This window comes from Ceratotherium simum, chromosome 31 (genome assembly GCF_057802395.1).
Source record: "Ceratotherium simum simum isolate JZ-2026a chromosome 31, ASM5780239v1, whole genome shotgun sequence".
Taxonomy (NCBI): Eukaryota; Metazoa; Chordata; class Mammalia; order Perissodactyla; family Rhinocerotidae; genus Ceratotherium; species Ceratotherium simum.
Window position 1 is genome coordinate 34,009,586 of NC_141930.1, and position 21,627 is coordinate 34,031,212.

General features: G+C 34.1%; 1 protein-coding gene across 5 annotated transcripts in view; it reads right to left on the bottom strand.

The window, feature by feature from the left end:
• SNTG1 (syntrophin gamma 1) overlaps positions 1–21,627 on the bottom strand; it is a 334,797-nt gene that overhangs the window by 205,718 nt on the left and 107,452 nt on the right. For all 5 annotated transcript variants that reach the window (XM_087420584.1, XM_087420581.1, XM_087420583.1 and 2 more), the window contains exons 7-9: positions 18,105–18,207; positions 12,731–12,813; positions 8,273–8,403 (exon numbers count right to left, since the gene is read on the bottom strand). In XM_087420584.1, coding sequence (XP_087276710.1) covers positions 8,273–8,403; positions 12,731–12,813; positions 18,105–18,207 — 317 coding nt within the window. The remainder of the gene's footprint in view (positions 1–8,272; positions 8,404–12,730; positions 12,814–18,104; positions 18,208–21,627) is intronic.

The window sequence follows — 21,627 nt, forward strand, 5'->3', positions numbered from 1 at the left end:
AACGGGATGCTGATTCTCCTCTAGTCTCTTTGGTGTTGACTCATCCCCTCAATCAGTAACCATGACCATTATATGCCTTGAATTTTACATCCCCTTTTGTACCTGTCATCACATTATGAATAGTATATCCTTACACAGTGTTTCCCTTTCTTTACCGTCAATATCCTTCTTTTTATACACTATTTTTCAATGCAATTCACTCCAATAATTAATCTACCCAAAGTCATTCCAAAATTAATTACTGTTTCTCCTTCCTCTCAGTATTTCTTTTCCATAGTTGATACAAGCAAACACTTTATTCTTAAAACCCTGTTTGCAATAGATGCTGTGACATTATAGTATCATAGTTAGTTCTTTTTATTTTCCTATATATTTACCTTATTTCTATTTCACACATTCACTGGTGCTGCTTTCTTCTCAGATACCTTAAAATATATATTCCTAAAAGTCCCACGCTTCAACGAGCAGCTGTGAATTGAATGTTTATTATGAGCTAGATTCATATCTGGCTCTATTATTAGAAATCCATTTGACAAGATCCTTGCATTACTGAAAGCTTGGCTCTCACAATCACTATCCTTTCTTACTGTTCAGATACTAAACTCCAGCCACAGGTGCCCAATATGGCACCATCTCAAACATCTTCACCTCAGGAGAAACAGGCTGAGCACTCTTTAAAGGCACTAGGAATTCTGCTGTCACTGAAATTTTCTAAAAGTAATAGTGAAAAACAGTAGACTTCATTTCAACACTATTGATTTTCATAGTGTTTAAGAAGCATGCATAGATGATACTCCTACTCAAAATACAAACTGAAAGATGGAATTATTCCTCATTAAAACTCATTGAATATACATTTATTGAGTGCTTTTGATCCATAAAACATGCTAAGTACTGAATGTGCAGAGTTAAATACTATGTTTCCAAAATTAAAATATATATTTTATGTATGTATTACACATATAACATTATATATATTCAATATGCTCATTTTTCACATAAGGAAAACAAAGCTTAAAGATTAAAAGGACAGCCAAAGTTCCCACAACCTCTACTTTCCATCCTAATACCCTGGCATTGCAATGTTTCGCAATATTATGACACTTCAGAACTGAAATCAAACATATATTTCCGAAACAGCATCCTTACTGTATGATGAACATAAACTGTTTGATAAAAAACATTGTGATGTTTTAATTCCTATCTACACAATAGTAAATGATAGTAACACAACTTCGTTGCAATTAAATATGAGAGGTATTATATCATTGAATTTAAAATTATGGGCCTTGGCAAAAGTAACCAGCAAACAACATCATAGGTTTTGAATCAAGCTAAATAATTTTCTATGTTTGTCATCATAGGCCAGTAATTTATGCTTTGTTTTTTTCCCTCACTGTTTCAACTGCCACTGGCCTATGAGCTCTTTCAGGGAAAAAACCAAACACAGCACCTCCCACTTACAGACATTAAATCAATATTTATTAAGCGAATGAGTGAACAATAAATTAGCTCTGGAATCTGAATTGCTGTACAATCCACTCTGAATAGTGGTATGTTTATAACTGCTTATTACTCTAATATTTTTTGAGTGTATTTAATTCAATTGCTAAAAGCTGCTGATGTGCTGAGGTGCCATAAAGATAAAAATGTAGGAGTTATCTGGACTCTTCCAAACAATCTCTCTTCTCTCATAAATTGCTTTAGCTAACTGCTTCTACATCAAGTATCTGCATAAAAATTTTTTAAAGTAAAAACAAAACAAAATAAAACAAATATACACTTTTTAAAAATATCATTAATAGAAATATAAAGAAAGTTCTTAATGCAAAAGAAAAATAGAAGCAAAAGAAAGAAATAAAGAAAAACAGAGAGATAAAAGGTAGGAGACATTTGAATAGTTATGAAAATAATAATATCATATCTTGAGAAATTTAAATTATATGTATAATTAAAATCGTAGCAGAAATATTTCCAAAGACAGGAAAGGAATAAAAGAGTTAAAGTATTCTAAGTTTTTAGCATTTCCAGAAAAAGGCAAAATTAATAAATTGTATTAAATGCAAATAAATCATGCTTACATGGTACCATGGTCTGAAGGTTTGCATCCCCCCCGCAAATTTATATGTCAAAATTCTAATGACAAATGTGATGGTATTAAGAGGTGGAGCCTTTGGGAGATGTTTAAACAACGAGAATGGAGCCTCATGAATGGGATTAACGTCTTATAAATGAGTCTCCGGAGAGACCCCTTTCTAGCCCCTTCAACCATGTGAGGATACAGAGAGAAGACTCCAGATATAAGCCAGGGAGATGGCCTTCATCAGAGAACTTGACAATGCTGGTGCCTTGATCTTGGACTTCCAGCATCCAGAACTGTGGGAAATAAATTTCTGTTGTTTGTAAGCCACCCAGTCTGTGGTATTTTTTTATAGCAGCCTGAAAGGATTAAGACATGTGGTATAATGTTTAGGCAATAACTGGAACAAAATAAAAGGATATCTATCTATCCATCTATCTATCCATCCATCTATCTATCTATCTATCTATCTATCTATCTATCTATCTATAATAGAGGGAATATTAAACAATAAAAATGTTTAATTATTGCAAAAAAATAAAAAAAAGATAAAGAAAATAGAATAATAACAAAATCCAGTGTGTTGAGACAAAGACCTTTTTTCTTGTCTGTATATAAAACTCTCAAATCTTAACAGTAAAAAAAATAAAGCCAATTACAAAATGGTCAAGAGACAAAGAGACATTTTACCAAAGAGGATTTCATGTGACTAATAAGCACACACAAATATGTTCAACATCCTTAGGAAATGTAAATTCAGGTCACAGTGATAAATCACTACAAACCTATCAGAATGGTAAAACAAAAGGTAGCAACAACACCAAATGCTGGCAATGATGCAGAGAAATTGGATCACTCATACACTGCTGGTGGGAATGTAAAATTGTAAAGCCGCTTTAAAAAACAATTTGCCTGTTTCTTAATAAACTAAACATGCTATTATCATACACTCCAGTAGTTGAGCTCTTGAGCATTTACCCAAATAAATGAATATGTATGTTCACACAAAAAATTATATACAAACATTCATAGCACATTTATTTAGAATAGCCCAAAGATGTCCTTTAAGGGGTAACTTTTTAATATGTGTTGTATCCATGGATTTATTTATCAGAAATAAAATGAAATGAACAATTGAACAATGCAACTACTTGGAAGAATTACCAGAGAAAGATGCTGAGGGGAAAATTCAATCCAATAAGGTTACATAATATAGGATTCCATGTATACAATGCTCCTAAAATAACAAAATGATAGAGATGAAAAACAGATTAGTAAATTGTTGGAGTTTAGGGACATGGTGGGGAGGAGGGGTGCTGGCAGGATTACAGAAGGGAAACAGGAGAGCTCTTGTGGCGGTGGAACTGCTCTGTATCATGTTGGTGGATACAGGAACATGGACATGTGATGAAATTCTATAGAACTAAACACACACACACACACTCACATATGTGAGATCTGAAAGAGTGATGGATTTTATCAATGTCAATTTCCTGAATGTGGTAGTGCACTATAGTTTTGCAAGATGTTATCAATTGGGAAAATGAGTAAAGGGTAAATGAAATCTCTCTGTATTATTTCTTACAACTGCATATGAATCTATAATTATCTCAAGATAAAATATTTAATTATAAAAAACAAAAACTAAAGTGTTGAATAGGAAACAAATACTAAATTTGTAGATATAATCCTAAATATACTAGCAATTACATTAAAAGTAACTAGACTAGGGGCCAGCCCGGTGGCATAGCAGTTAAGTTTGCACATTCTGCTTCAGCAGCCCAAGTTTCACAGGTTCGGATCCCAGGTGCGGACTGACGTAGCACTTATCAAGTCATGCTGTGGCAGTGTCCCATATAAAGTAGAGGAAGATGGGCACAGGTGTTAGCCCAGGGCCAATCTTCCTCAGCAAACAAAAAAAAAAAAAGAGGAGGATTGGCAACGGATATTAGCTCAGGGCTAATCTTCCTCGCCAAAAAAAATAGTTAACTAGACTAAATAATGCAATTAAAAGACTAAGATTGTTACTTTGGACTAAAAAAAGATAAAATATATACATATCAGAAGAGACACATTTTACAGAGTAGGACTAAGAAAAGTTGAAAGAAATGGATAAAAGAATATACATGTAAATATTAGCCAATAGATATATGGTATAATTCTTGAAGGCAAGAAACAATTCTAGAGATAAATGGCATTTCATAATTATAAAAGGGCCATACATGAGGAAGTTATAAAAATTTGAAATCTGCTTGTATCAAATAATATAGAATTGAATACATGCAGTAAAAATTGACACAACTAAAAGGAGAAATACGTAAAGTCACCATGATAGTGAGAGACTTCAATGAACCTCTCTCAATATCTGATACAATAAACAGACAAAAACATCATTAATGCTATAGAAAATCAGAATCTCTGCTGAACAAAAACAACTTTGTTCAAATAAGTAGAACACTGCACTAAGGAACACGACAATACACATTTTTTGAAGTGCGTATGGAACATTTGCCAAAATCATGTATATACTGAGTGAAATCAGGTCTCAACAAATATTAGGGACTGAAATCATTCAGCATGAAACTATACCAGAAAGCAATGACAAAAGATAATTTAAAAATTCCAAAATATTTTGAAATGTTGCAATAAACTTTTAAATAGTTTTTTGCATGGGTCAAAGAAGTAATTGTAACAAAAATTAGAAAATATCATTAAATAAATAATAAAAAAAGACATAAATATCAATACTTGTGAACTTCCAGTTGTGGCCAAGAAAGAGTAGCCCCATTCCTCCCAAGTGCTTGCTGATACTACTAAAGAACCTTGGACATAACCCAACAGTAAGTATAAGCACTCCCTGAAAGATGAAAGGATAAGGCTGGTTGCCTAGGGTACTTGGCACTTGAGCAATGACAAGATAGTAAGTCCCCTGGGTTTCCCTATTGCCTCTCACATATCCTAGACAGGATGCTCTAGAAGCCTCCAATCCAGAATCACCAACAGCAAGACAAAAAAAAAAGGCTCCAAGGAAAGTCTGTTCTTCCCAGTTAAAAGATTAAGAAATGAATGGGCTGAAAACATTCACCGTTTTTGGCAACCTGCTCTAATCCAGTCAGACATCAATGGAATCACTGCCCCTTCTCCCCAGGTTTCAGCAGGACCAGCAGAGAGCTGTTCTTCCCTCCATCCTCTGATTCCCCCACCTGGTGATGTTCAAGGGGCCAAGTAGGAAGCTGATCTTCCATCTCCCACTTGAAAGAAGCAGATAGCACTCCAATTCTCCCCCAGGGTAGTATCAGTGGGGTCCAGTGGGAGGCTGAACCTCCATACCCACCCTGAAGCAATTAGACTGAGTGAGACGGTATGAGATGGGGCTAGCCAATACTCTGCCTCCTCTCCCGTGCTGACCACTATGGCTCAGCAGGGAGCTCAGCCCCCACTCTGAACTGTCATCACGGAGGTGGATGAGGTGGGAGGTAAGGCTGGTTGTCTTATCTTTCTCTCCATCCCGTTCACTTTGCCAGTGGGGCTCCATGAAGAACTGAGCTTCTACTATCACTCTGTAGCAACAAAGAAATGTGCACTGGCCCTGCCCAGTCACCCGCCCAGTCACCCGCCCAGGTGGCAGCAGGGAACTGAATTGATACCGCACTCAAAGGCAATAATGCGATCAAGTTGGCATCTGACTTTCACTAGGATTTGGTCTGCAGGGCTGAGAGCTGTGCCAAACTTAGATCTCAACTATCTCCAGTGAGGCGGTATGAGTCAGTGTTGCACTGCTGCTGGGATGGCGTCAGCAAGGAACTTAACACGCTCACCCACTCAGCCCTCACACTACTCCTCAACAAAGGGATTGCCTACACAAAAAGGAGATTAAACAGAATCAAGAGTCTCATAATTTAATATCCAAAAAGTCCAAAATGAAATTTTTTAAATATCACTTGTTTTACCAAAGCCAAGAGAATCACAACTTGAATGAGAAGAGGCAAGACAAACACATCAATATTGAGATGAATGGGATGTTGAAATTTTTTGACAAGGATTTTAAGCAGCCATCATAAAAATGCTTCAACAAGCAATTACAAATGCTCTTGGAACAAATAAAAAAATAGAAAATTTCAGCCAAAAAAATAATACAAGTTATAAAAAAGTACCAACTGGCCATGATGGAACTGAAAAACACACCAACAAAAAAATAAAATCATGCTGATTGGGCTCAACAGCAGAGTGGAAATGACAGAGTATAGAATCAGAGAACTTGAAGACAGATCAACAGAATTTACTCAGTTTGTATAACAGAAAGAAAATTGATTGAAAAAACAAAGAATAAATTTTCAGGGGTCTGTGAAACAACAATAAAAGAGGTAACATTTATATTAACAAAGTGCCAGAAGGAGAGAAGACAGAGTGGGCCTGACAAAGTATTTGAAGAAATAATGGTCAAAAAATTCCATAATTTGGTGAAAGTCATAAATGTACAGGTTTAAGAAGCTGAGTGAATCCCAAATGTAATAAACCCCCCAAAAATATATACCAAGATACATCATAAGTGAACTTCTGAAAACTAAGGAAAAAAAAAACACGAAAGCAGCAAGAGAGAAAGAACATATCATATATAGGGGAACATGAATTTGAATGACCATGGAGGCCCAAAGCCTTCAGCACAATATTTTTCAGGTACTGAAAGAAAAGAATTTTCAACTCCAAATTCTCTATCCAGGGAAACTATCCTTAGGAACGAGAGTAAAATAATGATACTCTCAGACAAAGGAAAACTAAGAGAATTCGATGCTAGCAAATCCACCTTTAAAGAATGGCTAAAAAAATTTCTCTAAATATAAAGGAAATGTTAACTGAAGGCTTGGAACTTCAGAAAGGAAGAAGAATATTGGAGTGGGCAAACATTGGGTTAAATATAATAGATTATCCTTCTTTCCATGAGTTTTTAAAATCATTTTTGATGACTGAAGCAAAAATCATAATACCACCTGATATGGTGCTTGATGTATGCATAGGAAATTAAGATAATTATACTTACAAAGTGGAGATCATAAAGGGACCTAAACGGAAGTGATGTTTGTATGTTTCATTCAAAGTGGTACATTGTCAATACCAGTAGTGAGATAAGATGTATATATGTATATTGTAGTACCTAGAGCAACCACTCAGAAAACCACACAAAATGATATACTCAAAAACACTATAAATAAACCAAGATGTAATCCTAAAATTTGTGAGTATAGCTAAAGTAGACTTTGATGGAAATGTGTAGCTCTGACTACATGGATTAGGGAAGAAAGTATGAAAAATTAATGATTAAACCAGAGCTTGGCAAACTACGGCCTACAAGCCAAATCTAGCCTGCCACCTGTTATTGTTAATAAAGTTTTATTGGAACAGAGTCATGCCCATTCATTTATTTATTTTCTGTGGCTGTTTTCATGATGCAAAGGCAGAGTCCAATAGTTGTGACAAAGACATTAGGGCCTAAAACATTTACTATACCACTTTTTACAAAAGTGTTTCTTGACCCCAAAACTTCCACCTCAAGAAACTATAAGAACAAAAAATCAAGTCAAAGAATTTAAGGAATGGAGACAAGAAAGGAACAGAAACTCATGATTTACAATGTATACACATAGTGCAGAGCTGCAACAAAGCACAAAATTAGTCCTTTTAAAAAAAATTAATTAAAAATTAGACCTTTAAAAAAATAAATTAATAAAATGTACAACTCCCTAGCAAAATGGACCAAGAGAAAAAGAGAAAAAACAAATTTCAAGTATGAAAAGGGGGATATCACTAGTGATCCTACATTTATTTCAAAACATAATAATATGAGATTATAAACTGCTTGAAAATAGGTTTTACTATTTAAATGAACTATACAATTTCCTTGAGAAAAAAAAACTAAAACTAGCACAAGCAGAAATACAAAAACCCAATAAAACTATGTCTATTAAAGATACTGAATTTGTTGACAATAAGTTAGTAGTAGAGTCAGCGTTCTAACTTATGTTTTTTATCACCAGAATCATGAATGTTTTATTGTTATTATACTATTCTTTTAGTTCTTGTTCCTTCTGTTAGATGTGCTGAAAATAAGAATCATAAGGCATTTTATGTTAAAAGTTTGACTACGAGTCTCATTTTCAATCAACAGAAAATCAGAACTCACTAACACGAACTCACCGACTCAAATCCGTCCCAGGCACGTACTGAGAGAAGCGGGAATGAAGTAGAGGGATCAGTCTGAGGTCGCACCATCGCTTTTCCCATCTCAAGCCTGGAGAGGTTGGCCATGAGGAGCATGATAATGTGTCCTGAAGAGAACACAAACAGTCAGTGTTGTTTTTATTTCTGTGTTTTGAGTTTCTATGTCACAAACTCTTTTCATTTGGGGAATATTTTTTCCCCTAAATAATCAAAAGACATTTATAGAACACCACAAGAAGAAATCCTTATTCATTGACAATGAAGTTGTATTTGTTAACTTCTTCATTAATGGAATTCTAACAGGAAATTGAGGAGGGAATCACTGAGATTAAGAATATTAGCATATCGTATGAAATAAATGGAGTGGGGAGAAGGAAGAAAAAAATAAATGTGCCGAACTGAATTCATTCAAGAAGGAGAAAGATGGGGCAAAACTAATTGCAGTGAACAATGAATTGCTAGTAGGTGACAAAAATAAAACTAAGTTGCAGTTCATTCAATTAGCCAATATTTTCTGAGTATCTGCTAAGCGCTAAACACTGTTGTAAGGGCTTGTGATTTATCGGTCACATAAATATTTTTGAGTAGAATAAATGTTCTTACAAAACAACTTTTTAAAACTACTTAGGAAAATCTTTGTTCATCGTTTTAATTTCATGTTTATAAATATTTGTATTTTCTTATATTAATTTAATTTCATGTTAGGTCAACTGCTGCTGTTTTAAAATTACATGTATTTTTAAGTTTCATTGGAAGTTTGGGTTTTTTTATTTATGTATAGAGCAGACATATATTTGAATAAAATTTGAGCTTTTCACTTGATGTTGATTCATGTTTCTTTCATTATATCTGCTTCACTGTTAAAATTTCTTCCTGGCACTAGTACATGAGATAATGTTGATACTTAAATTGGCATGGGCTATAGGGGCCAAGGCTCAATTTAATCAAGGAACTGTTGACACTGATTTCTCTCTATTCTATAAATTCTATAATTTTTGAGTGATGATGTTAGAAAAAGAATCTATTTACGTCTAGATGTTGAAACTTTGTTAGTCTAAAAATTATTAACATTTTTTTTTCAGGTATTATTTCTTCAAAATTACTTAGGAGGAAAAGACTTCCATTATTTTCCCTAAGGGTTGAGTGTTCTTTGACATTACTATGTTAATTGTCACCAATTGTGCCAATAAAAACTGACTAAATCCTTAGAGCAATTTAGAATACCCGGAAGGTGAGCTGGCTAAGACCACTCAGCAAGGGGCCCCCCACGGGTAAATAGTCTCTGACGGCTATTGCATCCTTTGATGCAAGACTTTTAATGTTGATCTGGTGATTGCAAGAGCACAAACCTAGGTGTCACATTAATCTCTCTCCGGCCTTCCCGTCAGATGTTACAGATAGTCAGCACAGGACACGGGGTCAGCTGGGCGGCCGTACAGCAGGGTGGTGAGAGCTCAGGCTCGGAATCAGAGCCAGACCACCCGGGTTCAAAACCCCGATTTCCCAACTGAGTAGTCCTTTAACCTAGGGGCAAGTTATTTAAACTGTCTGTGTCTTCTTGTGCCTATCTCCAAGGATAAGGCTACTGAAAGGCTCTTGTTACAAAAGCAAAACCTAAAGCTTTTTTAGAAGCATTCAATTATTGCTTCCCCACCTTATCTGCAGGAGGGCAATTGTAACAATAATCCTACGCCACACACTAAGGTAAACACACTAGGTTTCTGCGGCCAGGCCAGAATTTACCAGAGGGATTGTAAGTGTCCCGGGTCCCACCAAGCTGCCCTATAACTAAGCCCATATCAGCATGTGGCTGAAACCCTCTCACAGGACCTTAGTGCACATGGCCCACCCCGGAGAAGTTCTACAGTAATAATTTACCCAAGTCATCCTGCCAGCAACTGACAGCACCAAGATTCACTCAGACCCGTGTCTTTCTGATTTCAGAACCAACACATTTATCATAGCACAACATTTAACCTGCACAATCAGAGGTGAAATGATGGAAAGAATAATTCAGATTTCTGCGTTGATTATTTCACAGTTTTGTTGTGTAATTTTAGGCAAACTAAAGATAGTTGCTCATCTTTCGTGAAAAGTACAAATAGCTCCCTTCACTTTATATGTTCTATGAAGAGATGGGATAGAAAATGTAAAAAACACATAAAAGACATAGGCAATAGAATATTGAGGACAATGATAATCACCAATAGATGAGCATGATTAGTTTTACAAATTATATTTTATAGACTGCCTCGGTTGGCAGATATGAAAATACATGTGATCTTTGACATGTCTTAGAGGTAGCATCTCCACGTGATGCCTTTGTGTACCAAAGCCGTAAACATGTCACTTTCTTTTATGTTTCCTCCTTATAAAAAATATAAAGTCCCACTTCAGCTATTAAACTAACCAGGGTTAAGGTATTTCATTTTAAAAATCTGTTATTTATAGTGGAATACCTAACGTTCTTTGAAGATTATTTATCCTTATATATTTTAAGTACGAAAGGAGAATATAAATTTGCTTCTTAGTCTTTTTTTGTAACAGTAGTCAGTTATTTTTAATTGTATAAAAATTATCCAAAAACGTTATGATTTTTATGGTTTTAAGGCCTATAACTACTTTTCAAGAGCTTTATTCTTCAATGTCAAGATGATTGTTTCCTATAATATTAATAGTGTGAATGGGAAAAGTAGCATTTACATAGTCTTTGCTTTAAAATAGACTCTTTTCCCAAAATGTAACACATTTCAAGGTATATTGCCACACAATAACCTGAAGAACAACTACCTATCAAGATAGAATTGCCTATAGGGCAAAAGGCTGTTCCAGATTTTGTTAAGGACTTGGCGTAGAAAGTATTCGTTAAAGGTATATAGTTAAGAAAAATGTTCCTCAGAATCTGGTTAGCTGATTATCTGAATTTAAGTCTCCTGGTGAGCACAAAGCAAATTCCTTTTCTCCACCTTGGCTGGCAAACCAAGTGCTTCTTGTATGTCCAAAAATAGGTGATTTCAAGACCTTAGAAGGACTAAACTGTGCTTTTAAGGTGGAGTGATGTTCATATATTATAAGGTGTTATTTTCCCATTTGCTTAAAATGCTGCCTTAAAATATATTCAGGATGTTCCTGAAAACTAGAATGGCACCTGCTTGCTCAAAATTTTCTCTGATTATTCTCTAGTTATTAATGCTCTGATTAATGCTCTAATTATTCTCTGATAATTAAGGCATAGGAATTTAAAATGAAATTACCTGGGCCCAGGATAGAATTGAGAATTTAGACGCATCAGAGAATTTCTCTTAAGATTGTCTATAATATGCACACATTCTGGGGAAAATATGCTTCACAATGCACACTTCCTTCCAAGTTTCCACCGTTCATTGTTATTTACTGATAGGTCAGAAGAAAACAAGCCTTTGACTGCTCCTGATTTTATAAATCTCTGACTAGAAATGCCCTCTACTTCCCACTCCTGCATCAAAGCCTATTGAAGGTACAGGTAGAAACACAGGGAGCGCTGGTTGGCAGGTCTGCGCGGTTCTGTCAGGCTCGAAGACCAATTCCCAGACTGACAACAGAGCACATATTTGGTTCGTAGTCTCTCAATTTTTGTTGAGTTCAATTAAGTTGATATTTAAAGTCTCTAGCAGCCCTTTTCTCTGACCTTAGAATGCTAATATCCATTGTTCTTTTTCTGCTTATATTTTAGTCAATTTTATACATTTGTCTAAAAGATCTGGATTTTAAACTTTCTGGGTCAGAGATCATAATTAACTTCTTGCCATGGTACCTAGAAGAGTGTTTCCACAGAATAGATTCTCAATAAATATTCATTTAATTCAAATACATTGAGATTATTTTATTTTTAATATACTTTTCTTGAATTTACATATGACTTGATTTTTATTCTCTAAAACATCATAAGTACCATTAATTTTTTTACACTGAAAGATCTTTAGCATTGTCAAAATAATGTTCAATCCAGAGCTAAAAATAAAAATAAAATGTGCATCTTAAAAATAGACATAACTCCAGTAAGAAAAATTTATGACAATTGATTTTTAAAATTTTATACAGCTGGATGTATTGGAAACAATCAGGTTATAGAATTACTGAGTGATTTTCTTACTCTAATTATACCTTTCTAAAGGAGGACATTGTATCAAGCAACTGTGTATAGGGACAATTAATACAATTAATTCTATAGGATTTTTTGTGTATGTCAACGGAATGAGTTAAAAACAAACAAATCACATAACTTATTTTTTCCTTCCTTGCTTATCATAATACTTAAATGATGGTGCAACCAAGGATTTCAAATCTTTCAGGGAAACCAGAATCAATAGCAGTTTTTGTAAACTATAGATATATCTTTTTCTGGGGCATTTTTGTGTTATCTTATTAATTTCAACCAGGCCTCAGCCGTCTTACTGTGTTGTTGGGGTGGTAGTTGAGGTGTAAGCCACTGTCACACAGAGGAGAGGAGGTGCCGCTGCTCTGGCCGCTCGGAGCACCTGCGGGAGACAAAGTCACAAGACCCCACTACTGAGACGCCACACGAGCACATCTGCAGAATGCATTCTGAACTTCAGTATACTCAATGATATCATGTCGGTGAGGCAGGAAAATGAATTTTCATTTCACTTATATCAAAGCCAGAGTTTTACAGTAAGCTAAATGATTTCAGTGGGGCCCTAAAAGAGACCCACTAATATTTATCTTTGATTTCATAAATATTAAGGCTTTATTAAGGAAAAAATGCAACCTTGTAAAAAACATTGTTTCATTTCATTATACTAAGTGTCCTACACTTATGAATAATATTTATAATAGTGCAGGATTTTGCTTGTCTACAAAGTTCTATTTAATGTCACATTACAACCTACTGGCAAATCTTATCTTTAGATACCATAATTTTCCATGATGCAAAATAAGCTTGCAAGTGCTCTGTCTTTATAAGTGCTCTTGGTATATACCATAATTGGAAGCACCCTCATTGACATCTAATTTTGTGAATCTGCAACTAAAAACCTTCATATTAGATCCTCATGAGAAACCTAATGACATCTATTTTTTAAAGATGACTAATGTGTCTTAAAGATTTGTGATTTTCTAAAATTTCACAGTTTAGTAATGTTTACAGTCAGGATTAGAATACATATTTTTGATTTCTGATCCATTGCTTTTTCTGAAAACATTGCATGTTTTTGGAGTTGCTAAGTTGACATTTATGAGCTATTAACGTAATTGAGTCCCAATTTTTATTTGAACTATTATACTTACATTCAAACATTAGAGGTCATAGGTAATACTCCTAAAATATTAACCCATGTGCTCAAAAAATAAATGATTTTGCTCTCCTCATTTATTACTCTAAAGTTCCATAATTTTCCTGATGCTGAGAAGGGGATCATAGGCTGTTTTGCTACACTAGCCTGGATGTAGTTTTTCCATTCTTTAAATTTTAAAGATTTTATACTCTGCTTTAGCTACTTTTTCTTTTGATGTTTATCTCCATTTCTCTCTTATGACACAATATTTTTATTTATTTATTTATCTATTTATTTATTTTTGTGAGGAAGATCAGCCCTGAGCTAACATCCGTGCTAATCTTCCTCTTTTTGCTGAGGAAGACCGGCTCTGAGCTAACATCTATTGCCAATCCTCCTCCTTTGTTTTGTTCCCCAAAGTCCCAGTAGATATTTGCATGTCATGGGTGCACATCCTTCTAGTTGCTGTATGTGGGACGCAGCCTCAGCATGGTCGGAGAAGCAGTGCATTGGTGAGCGCCCAGGATCCGAACCCAGGCTGCCAGTAGTGGGGTGCATGCACTTAACCGCTAAGCCATGGGGCTGGCCCTACACAATATTTTTAATTCTTACACATATTACTTTAAAACTTACATTCATTTTGAAATAAATAAAATAAAAACATAACATGTCAAATTCTGTGACAGCATCCAAATCATTCCTTTGAATGAAGTTTAAAGATTTAAATATACGCACAAAAAAGAAAGTAGGTATAAGCTCAATAATCCATGCTTTCATCTTGAGAAGTTAGAAATGAATGAACAAATTAAACCAAAGTAAATAAAGACAGAAAATAATAAAAATAAAAGTGGAAAGCAATGAGATTGAAAACAAAATAATAGACAAAATTAATGAAGACAAAAATGAGTTATTTGGAAAGACTAATAAAACTCACAGCAAAAATGATCTATAAGAGTGAGAAAATACAAGTTACTAACATCAGGAATGAAGGAGGTGACAGCACTGCAAACCAACAGATGTTAAAAGGAATAAGAAAAGGGTATGATGGGTAACTTCACGAAAATAAATTGACCACTTAGTTGAAATGGAAAAAAAACCTTGAAAAAATTTTACCAAAACTTACAAAAGAAGAAAATAGAAGAGAATATAAAAAAATTTCTAGATCCATTCAAGAGATTAATTCATACAAAATAAAAATTATATTCCTAGGCTCAGATTGCTTCTCTGGTGAATTTATTCAATCACGTAAGAAAAAGATGCCATCACTGTTAAACAAATTCTTTCTGGAAATAGAGGAGGAGTTACCACTTCACAACTTATATGAAGACGTAAAAACTCTGATACCAAAACCCCACTGAAACATTGCAAGAAAAGAAAAGTACATATGGATATGCCTCATGAACATACATTTTCAAAAAGCCTTAACACTACATTAGCAAACTGGAACCAGTAATATATAAAAAAACCTAATACTTCATGTCCTTGTGGTTTTATCATAGGAATGCAACCTTGATTTGGCATTGAAAATCAATTTTAAACGTTCACCATATCAACAGAGTAAAAAAAAGAAAAAAATATATAATACCTCAATGGATGTAGGAAAAAATATTTGAGATAATTCAACATCAACTTATGTTAAAAAGAAAAGGAAAAGAAAAACCGTCAGCAACCTAGGAATAGCAGGGCACTTCCTCAATCTAATAAAGGGCATCTGTTAACACTTATAGCTGATATCATACTTAACGGTAAAAGACTGTCCCCTAATATCTTGAGCAAGAGAAGAATGTCTGCCCTCAATACTTCATTCAGGATCCGCCCCATGGCTTAGCAGTTAAGTGTGTGCACTCCGCTACCGGTGGCCCCGGTTGGGATCCTGGGCACGCACCGACGCACCACTTCTCTGGCCATGCTGAGGCCGCTTCCCACATACAGCAACTAGAAGGATGTGCAACTATGATGTACAACTATCTATGGGGCTTTGGGGGAAAAAAGAGGAGGATTGGCAATAGATGTTAGCTCAGAGCCGGTCTTCCTCAGCCAAAAGAGAAGGATTAGCATGGATGTTAGCTCAGGGCTGATCTTCCTCATGAAAAAAAATAATAATAAAAAATACTTCATTCAACATTATACTAGAGGTCCTAGCCATTATGATAGGCAAGAAAAAGGAAATGAAAAAATATAGATTGGAAAGGAAGAAGCAAAACTCATTATTTGCAAATGACATAATTGTACATGTAGAAAAACTTAAAGAATGTACTTAAAATTCTACTAGAATAAATAAGAAAGTTAAGCTATATTGCAGAATATGTCAATATATAAAAATTAATTGTATTTCCATGTGTTAGTAACAGATAGACAATGAAATTTTTTAAATGCCATTTACACTAGAGTAGAAAAAACATAAAATGCTTGAAATAAATTTAATGAAAGATATGTAAGACTTTCCCACTGAAAACACTAAACTGTTACTGAGAAAAATTAAAACATATATGGAAAGTTATATAATGTTCATGGAATGAAAGACTTAAAGTCATTAAGATGTTAATTTTTCAAATTGCCTATAAATTCAATTTAATCACATTAAAAATCATAATAGGTTTTTTATAGAAATTGACATGCTATTTCTAAAATGTATGCAGTAATGCAAAGAATCTAGACTAAACAAACAATCTTGAAAAATTGCAAAGTTGGAGAATCTATCCTAGGTGACTTTTTTAACACATCATAATTCTACAATAATCAACATTATGGTTCTGGTGAAAGAATAGACACATAAATTAATGGAAATAAAGTAATTCCTTGATTCTTGATTCCTACCTCAGACACAAAAAAGTAATTAATATAGGATGGATTGTAAATTTAAACATAAAGCCAATGCCATAAAGCCTCTAGAAAAAATATAAGGGAATCTCTGTGCAACCTTGGGGTAGGCAAATATTTCTTAAAGAAGATACAAAAAGCAATAACCGTATACAACTAGAACAACAACAACAAAATTGTAAATTAGACTTTATCAAAATTAAAAACTTTTGCAAATCTAAGACATCTTTAGTAAAAAATATACTTATCCATAAACTGAGAGAAAATGTTTGTAACACATATAACTGACAAAAGGCTTATACATAGAATACTTTTTTAACTTCTGTGGTGTGATAATATAAAGACATACCAATAGAAAAACGGGCAAAAGTTGAGCACACACATTACCAAATAAGATATGCAAATTGCCAATAAGTAATATTTGCCAATATGCAAATGGCACATAATAAGGAGCCAATCATCATTAGTCTTGAGAGAAATGCAAATTAAACCTACAATAAGATACCACTATACACTCAATAGAATGGATGAAAAAACATCTTTGACCATCAAATATTGAAATAAATGTAGAGCAATCAGAACTCTCACACATTGCTGGAGTGGATAGTGAGACGTCTTTAAACATATGTCCACTTTAGAAATACCTTTGGCAATTTGTTAATTATACATCTATTTATCAGCAGTTCCACTCCTAAGTACTTGTAGTAGTGACATAAAATTGTAAGACTTCCAAAAACCTTGCACAAGAATGTTCATAGTAGCTTTTTTTTTAATAATAGCAAAATACTGCAAACAGATCCCTTGTCTATCAATAGGATAAGGCATTAACAAACTTTAGTATGTTCATATTATGGAATATTACACAGCAATATAAACGAACACCTACTGAAATATATAACATAAGTGATTGTTCATAATGAAATAAGCCAGCATAAGAGAATAAAAATGCTATGATTCTACTATAAAAAGTTCTAGAAGAAGCAAAAATAACATATAATGATAAGAAATTAAATCAATGGTTGTTTCTAGGGGTGCTATTTATTGGGAAGAGGCACAGAGGGACCACTCTGTGGTTTAAAGGAGTGTGGATGAAGCAAATGTGTGCATTTGTCAGAAGCAATCCAACTGTGCATGTAGTTTGCATTGCATGCAAGTAATACTTATTAAAAAACTATATTCTTCTTTGATTTATTGGCAGTTAGATAATATTCATTTCATTTCATAATATACAAATGATTCAGAAATTTTTAAGTAGCTCTTAAAATTATTACATTTCCACATAGACGGGTGCTTCCTTCAATCTCTCTATTCTTATTGGGACAACTTAAGTGTAAATGCTTGTTTAACAACTTCAGTGGCCAAATAAAAGTATATAATTTTCCAGTTAGAGAAAATATGGTCATCAAATACTATGAATGAAATTTAATGGTGATACAAATTGTATATATTTGATATGATACTCATTTTTAAATAAATAATGCATCTCCAATTATGGGTTAGAAAATAACTGTAAATGTGGTGAACACATTCTGAAACAAAAATAACATCTGTTTCCTGTGCATAAGGGTTAATAGAATGTTTTGTGATATAAAAATGTTGGTATTCAGACAGAAACCCCAACTTTAAAAAGAGATTACCAGTTACTGTCGGGAAATAATGGTTTAGAAAGTAAATAGGACATGTGAGCATTTTACCTATTCTTCATAAATGCTTACATGCACAGTCTTCATTCAGCGGGAGTTTGAGGAAAGCAGGTGCTCTTTTTAAAAATGACACTGTTAGGGTCACTTCTTCTCCAGCATTCCGAAGAACTTGAACCTAAAAGAAAACAGAATAAAAATAATGCCATTATCATACAATTTTCTATATGATTGTAAAACCTTGATATGATTGGTTGTCTTTTCCACTTCTCTTTTTTCCCTAGTGGTCAGAAACGTCTCATGAAAGACGGAGGGAATAAATTATGTAGCATGGCAGAAACACAGCCATCAACGTTCTTCTTCTGCCCACCATCCAGTGGCCCCCGTTCACGCACAATGTCGTCATCTTCCATTCACATTGATTGAGGTTCTCTTGAGTTTATGCTCTATGTCAGGCAATATGAGGGGTCATGAAGCCTACAGAAAGGTGTAGTGCTCAAGCAACTGTATTTATTAATTTAATAAATATTTATTGAGCATCTATTATGTACCACTGGGAGACGTAAGAATAGATGACCCTGCAGATGTTGACCAGAGAGCCGATTCAAGTTAAAGAAAATTGCCCCAATTCACTCAAACTCTTTTGCAAAAATTAAATAGATTTTATTTTCTCAGCATATCATTGCATATTTTCTTTTCCTTTCCCTGAAAACTTGGAATAGTGATGGCGACTGTTATTATCAATAACTCTCAACACTTTCCAATTCATAGAGTTAATAGGTCTGGTGCTACCAGTTAAAATAATGTCAATTTCAACAAAAATTATATCAAAACAAATGTAAGAAGTATTGAAAGAAGTGCAAGAAGCTGAGGAGCTATCTGTAGCAAACATACCTGGAAAAGGTATAAATACAGTTATACTTTTAAAACCTCACGTAAACCAAGAAGAGACTTAAGAATAGTGAAGAAGCAGTTCATAGACAAGGAAACATAATCTGTTATTAAGCATGTAGAAAACACGCTCAACCTCAAGTGATGAAAGAATTGGCTATCCAAACCACTTAGAATGACTTCTGGTCCCAACAAGATGGCATAGATTCATCTCTCCCCGATTCTTCCAGTAGGTACAACTATAACACTGAAAATAATGCAAGAGACAACCAAAGTAGAACTCTGAAAGGTACAAAGAAAAAAGAAGAACTGATTAGGCACCCCAGGATTGGAGGAACAGCACAGAGGCAAGATGTCTTAAATGCTCCTACCCAAAGGAGGAATTACTGCCTGCTGCTGGATAAAGCATCCCTTTATCCACTTAGCGGCATCAGGGGCCAGCCTGGGAAAGCTCCTTCTGCCTCCTCAAACAGCACTGGCAAGGAACAGTGGGAGCTCCAATGACGTAAGATAAATCAATCAAACCACAGAAGCACCAGACAGGCTTTAAAAATTATATTGTCAATGGAACCACAGCCCACCAAGTTAGGCTAGAACCTGTGTGCTAAACAGTGAATTCCTGCTAAAAAGAAAAAAAAATCTTAAATAAGAGCCAGATTCTCTTAGCATAATAAGCAAAATGTCCAGGATACAATAAAATAACTTGTCACCCTAAGAACCGGGAAAATCACAATTTGAATGAGAAAAGGTAATCAACTAATACTAACTAGATGAATTGTGCACTGGAATTGTCTGACAAGGATTTTAAAGCTACTCTAACAGAACATTTCAACAAGAAATTACAAATTCTCTTGAACCAATAGAAAATTACAAAATCTCAGCAAAAGAAATACAAATTCTAAAAAAGAACCAAATGGGGCCGGCCCCGTGGATTAGTGGTTAAGTGTGCCCGCTCCACTACTGGTGGCCTGGGTTCGGATCCCGGGCACGCACTGACACACGCTTCTCCAGCCATGCTGAGGCCGTGTCCCACATACAGCAACTAGAAGGATGTGCAACTATGACATACAACTATCTACTGGGGCTTTGGGGAAAAAAAAAAGAAGGAGGAAGATTGGCAATAGATGTTAGCTCAGAGCAGGTCTTCCTCAGCAAAAAGAGGAGGATTAGCATGGATGTTAGTTCAGAGCTGATCTTCCTCACCAAAAAAAAAAAAAGAACCAAATGAAAATCATGGAACTGAAAAATACAATAACATAAATTAAAAAACTTACTGGACTGGCTCTAAAATAAAGATTATAGAAATAGAATCACTAAACTTGAGGACAGAACAATAACATCAACAAACAAATCAATATATTTCATCACATTAAAAGTAGAAAAAAATTTTAAAATGAAGAAAATTATATAATAATTTCAATAGATGCAAAGAAGCATTTGATAAAATCCATTTGATAAAAACTCACAGAAAACTGAGTATACAAAGGAATATTCTTCATATTATAAAAAGTATATACAGAAAAATTTTAAGAAACATCATAGTTAATGGTGAATTAAGATTCACTCTGAGATTAGAAATGAGGCAAAAACATCCACTATCTCCATTTTTCCTTAATCTTTCTTCAGGTCTTACTGCAATAAGTCAAGAAAAGAGCTAATAAAATGCATAGAATTGAAAGAAGAAATGAGGCTGTCACTATTGAGTTAACATGATTTTGAACATAGAACATCCTTAAGAATCTATAGACATTTTACATGAGACCTTACCAGGTGAGTAATTAAGCAAGTTTAGTATGGAATAGCGTAGATGCAAAGTTAATATACAAAGGCCAATTGGTTTTGATTTAATATCAAAAAACAAACATTAATTTTTAAATAAATGGAAGGATATGCCATGTTATAGATTGCTAGACATAACACTGTGAGGATATCAATTCTCTCTTACTTTTCTATGGATTCAAGGCAATCTCTTTCAAAGTCCTGATTCATTTTTTCACTTAGTTTTGACTTAGTATGAACTTATGAACTTGGCTTATGTTTCACATTGGTATTTAATATTGATATACCCATTATTATATAACTATATGGGGAGTTGGTGAGTCAGTGAAATATATGGGGCAGTGGAATGCAATAGCTTAATACATTCTATAGTAACTGTACAATGGATAATATCTAGTGTTAAATAATAAATAAATAACAGTATGAACACCTTAAGTATAAATATCAGAATAAATTAGACATGTATAATTTAAATATGATTGCCTCCGGAATAGGCAATGGGCAATTGCTTTTCTTCTAAAGCTTTACATTTGTATTTCAATCCTGAAATTTTGTTCACATGTAACTCAGAGAAATAAAAACTTTTTAAATATTATAAAATCTCACACTAGAGAGATAATTTTGTTTCGTTTTGTTTTTAATAAAAGGTCAATTACGAGTGTCTTTCTGGGTAGCACAATTTCAAGTCCTTGACACATACACATTTCTTAATTAATGCAGGAATATTCATATTTTCAGTGAACAGGATTGAGATAACATGTTCTAAATTGTTTTCAGGTTTCCTACTATGCTTTAAAGGCATATTTCATCAGCCTGATACTGTCAGGTTTGAAAACGCAGGTTGTGCATCATGAATAATGATGAATGTCATCTTCCTGCAAAATCAGAAATCTGCACCAATAACTCCTGTTGTCTTATTCGTCTTCAT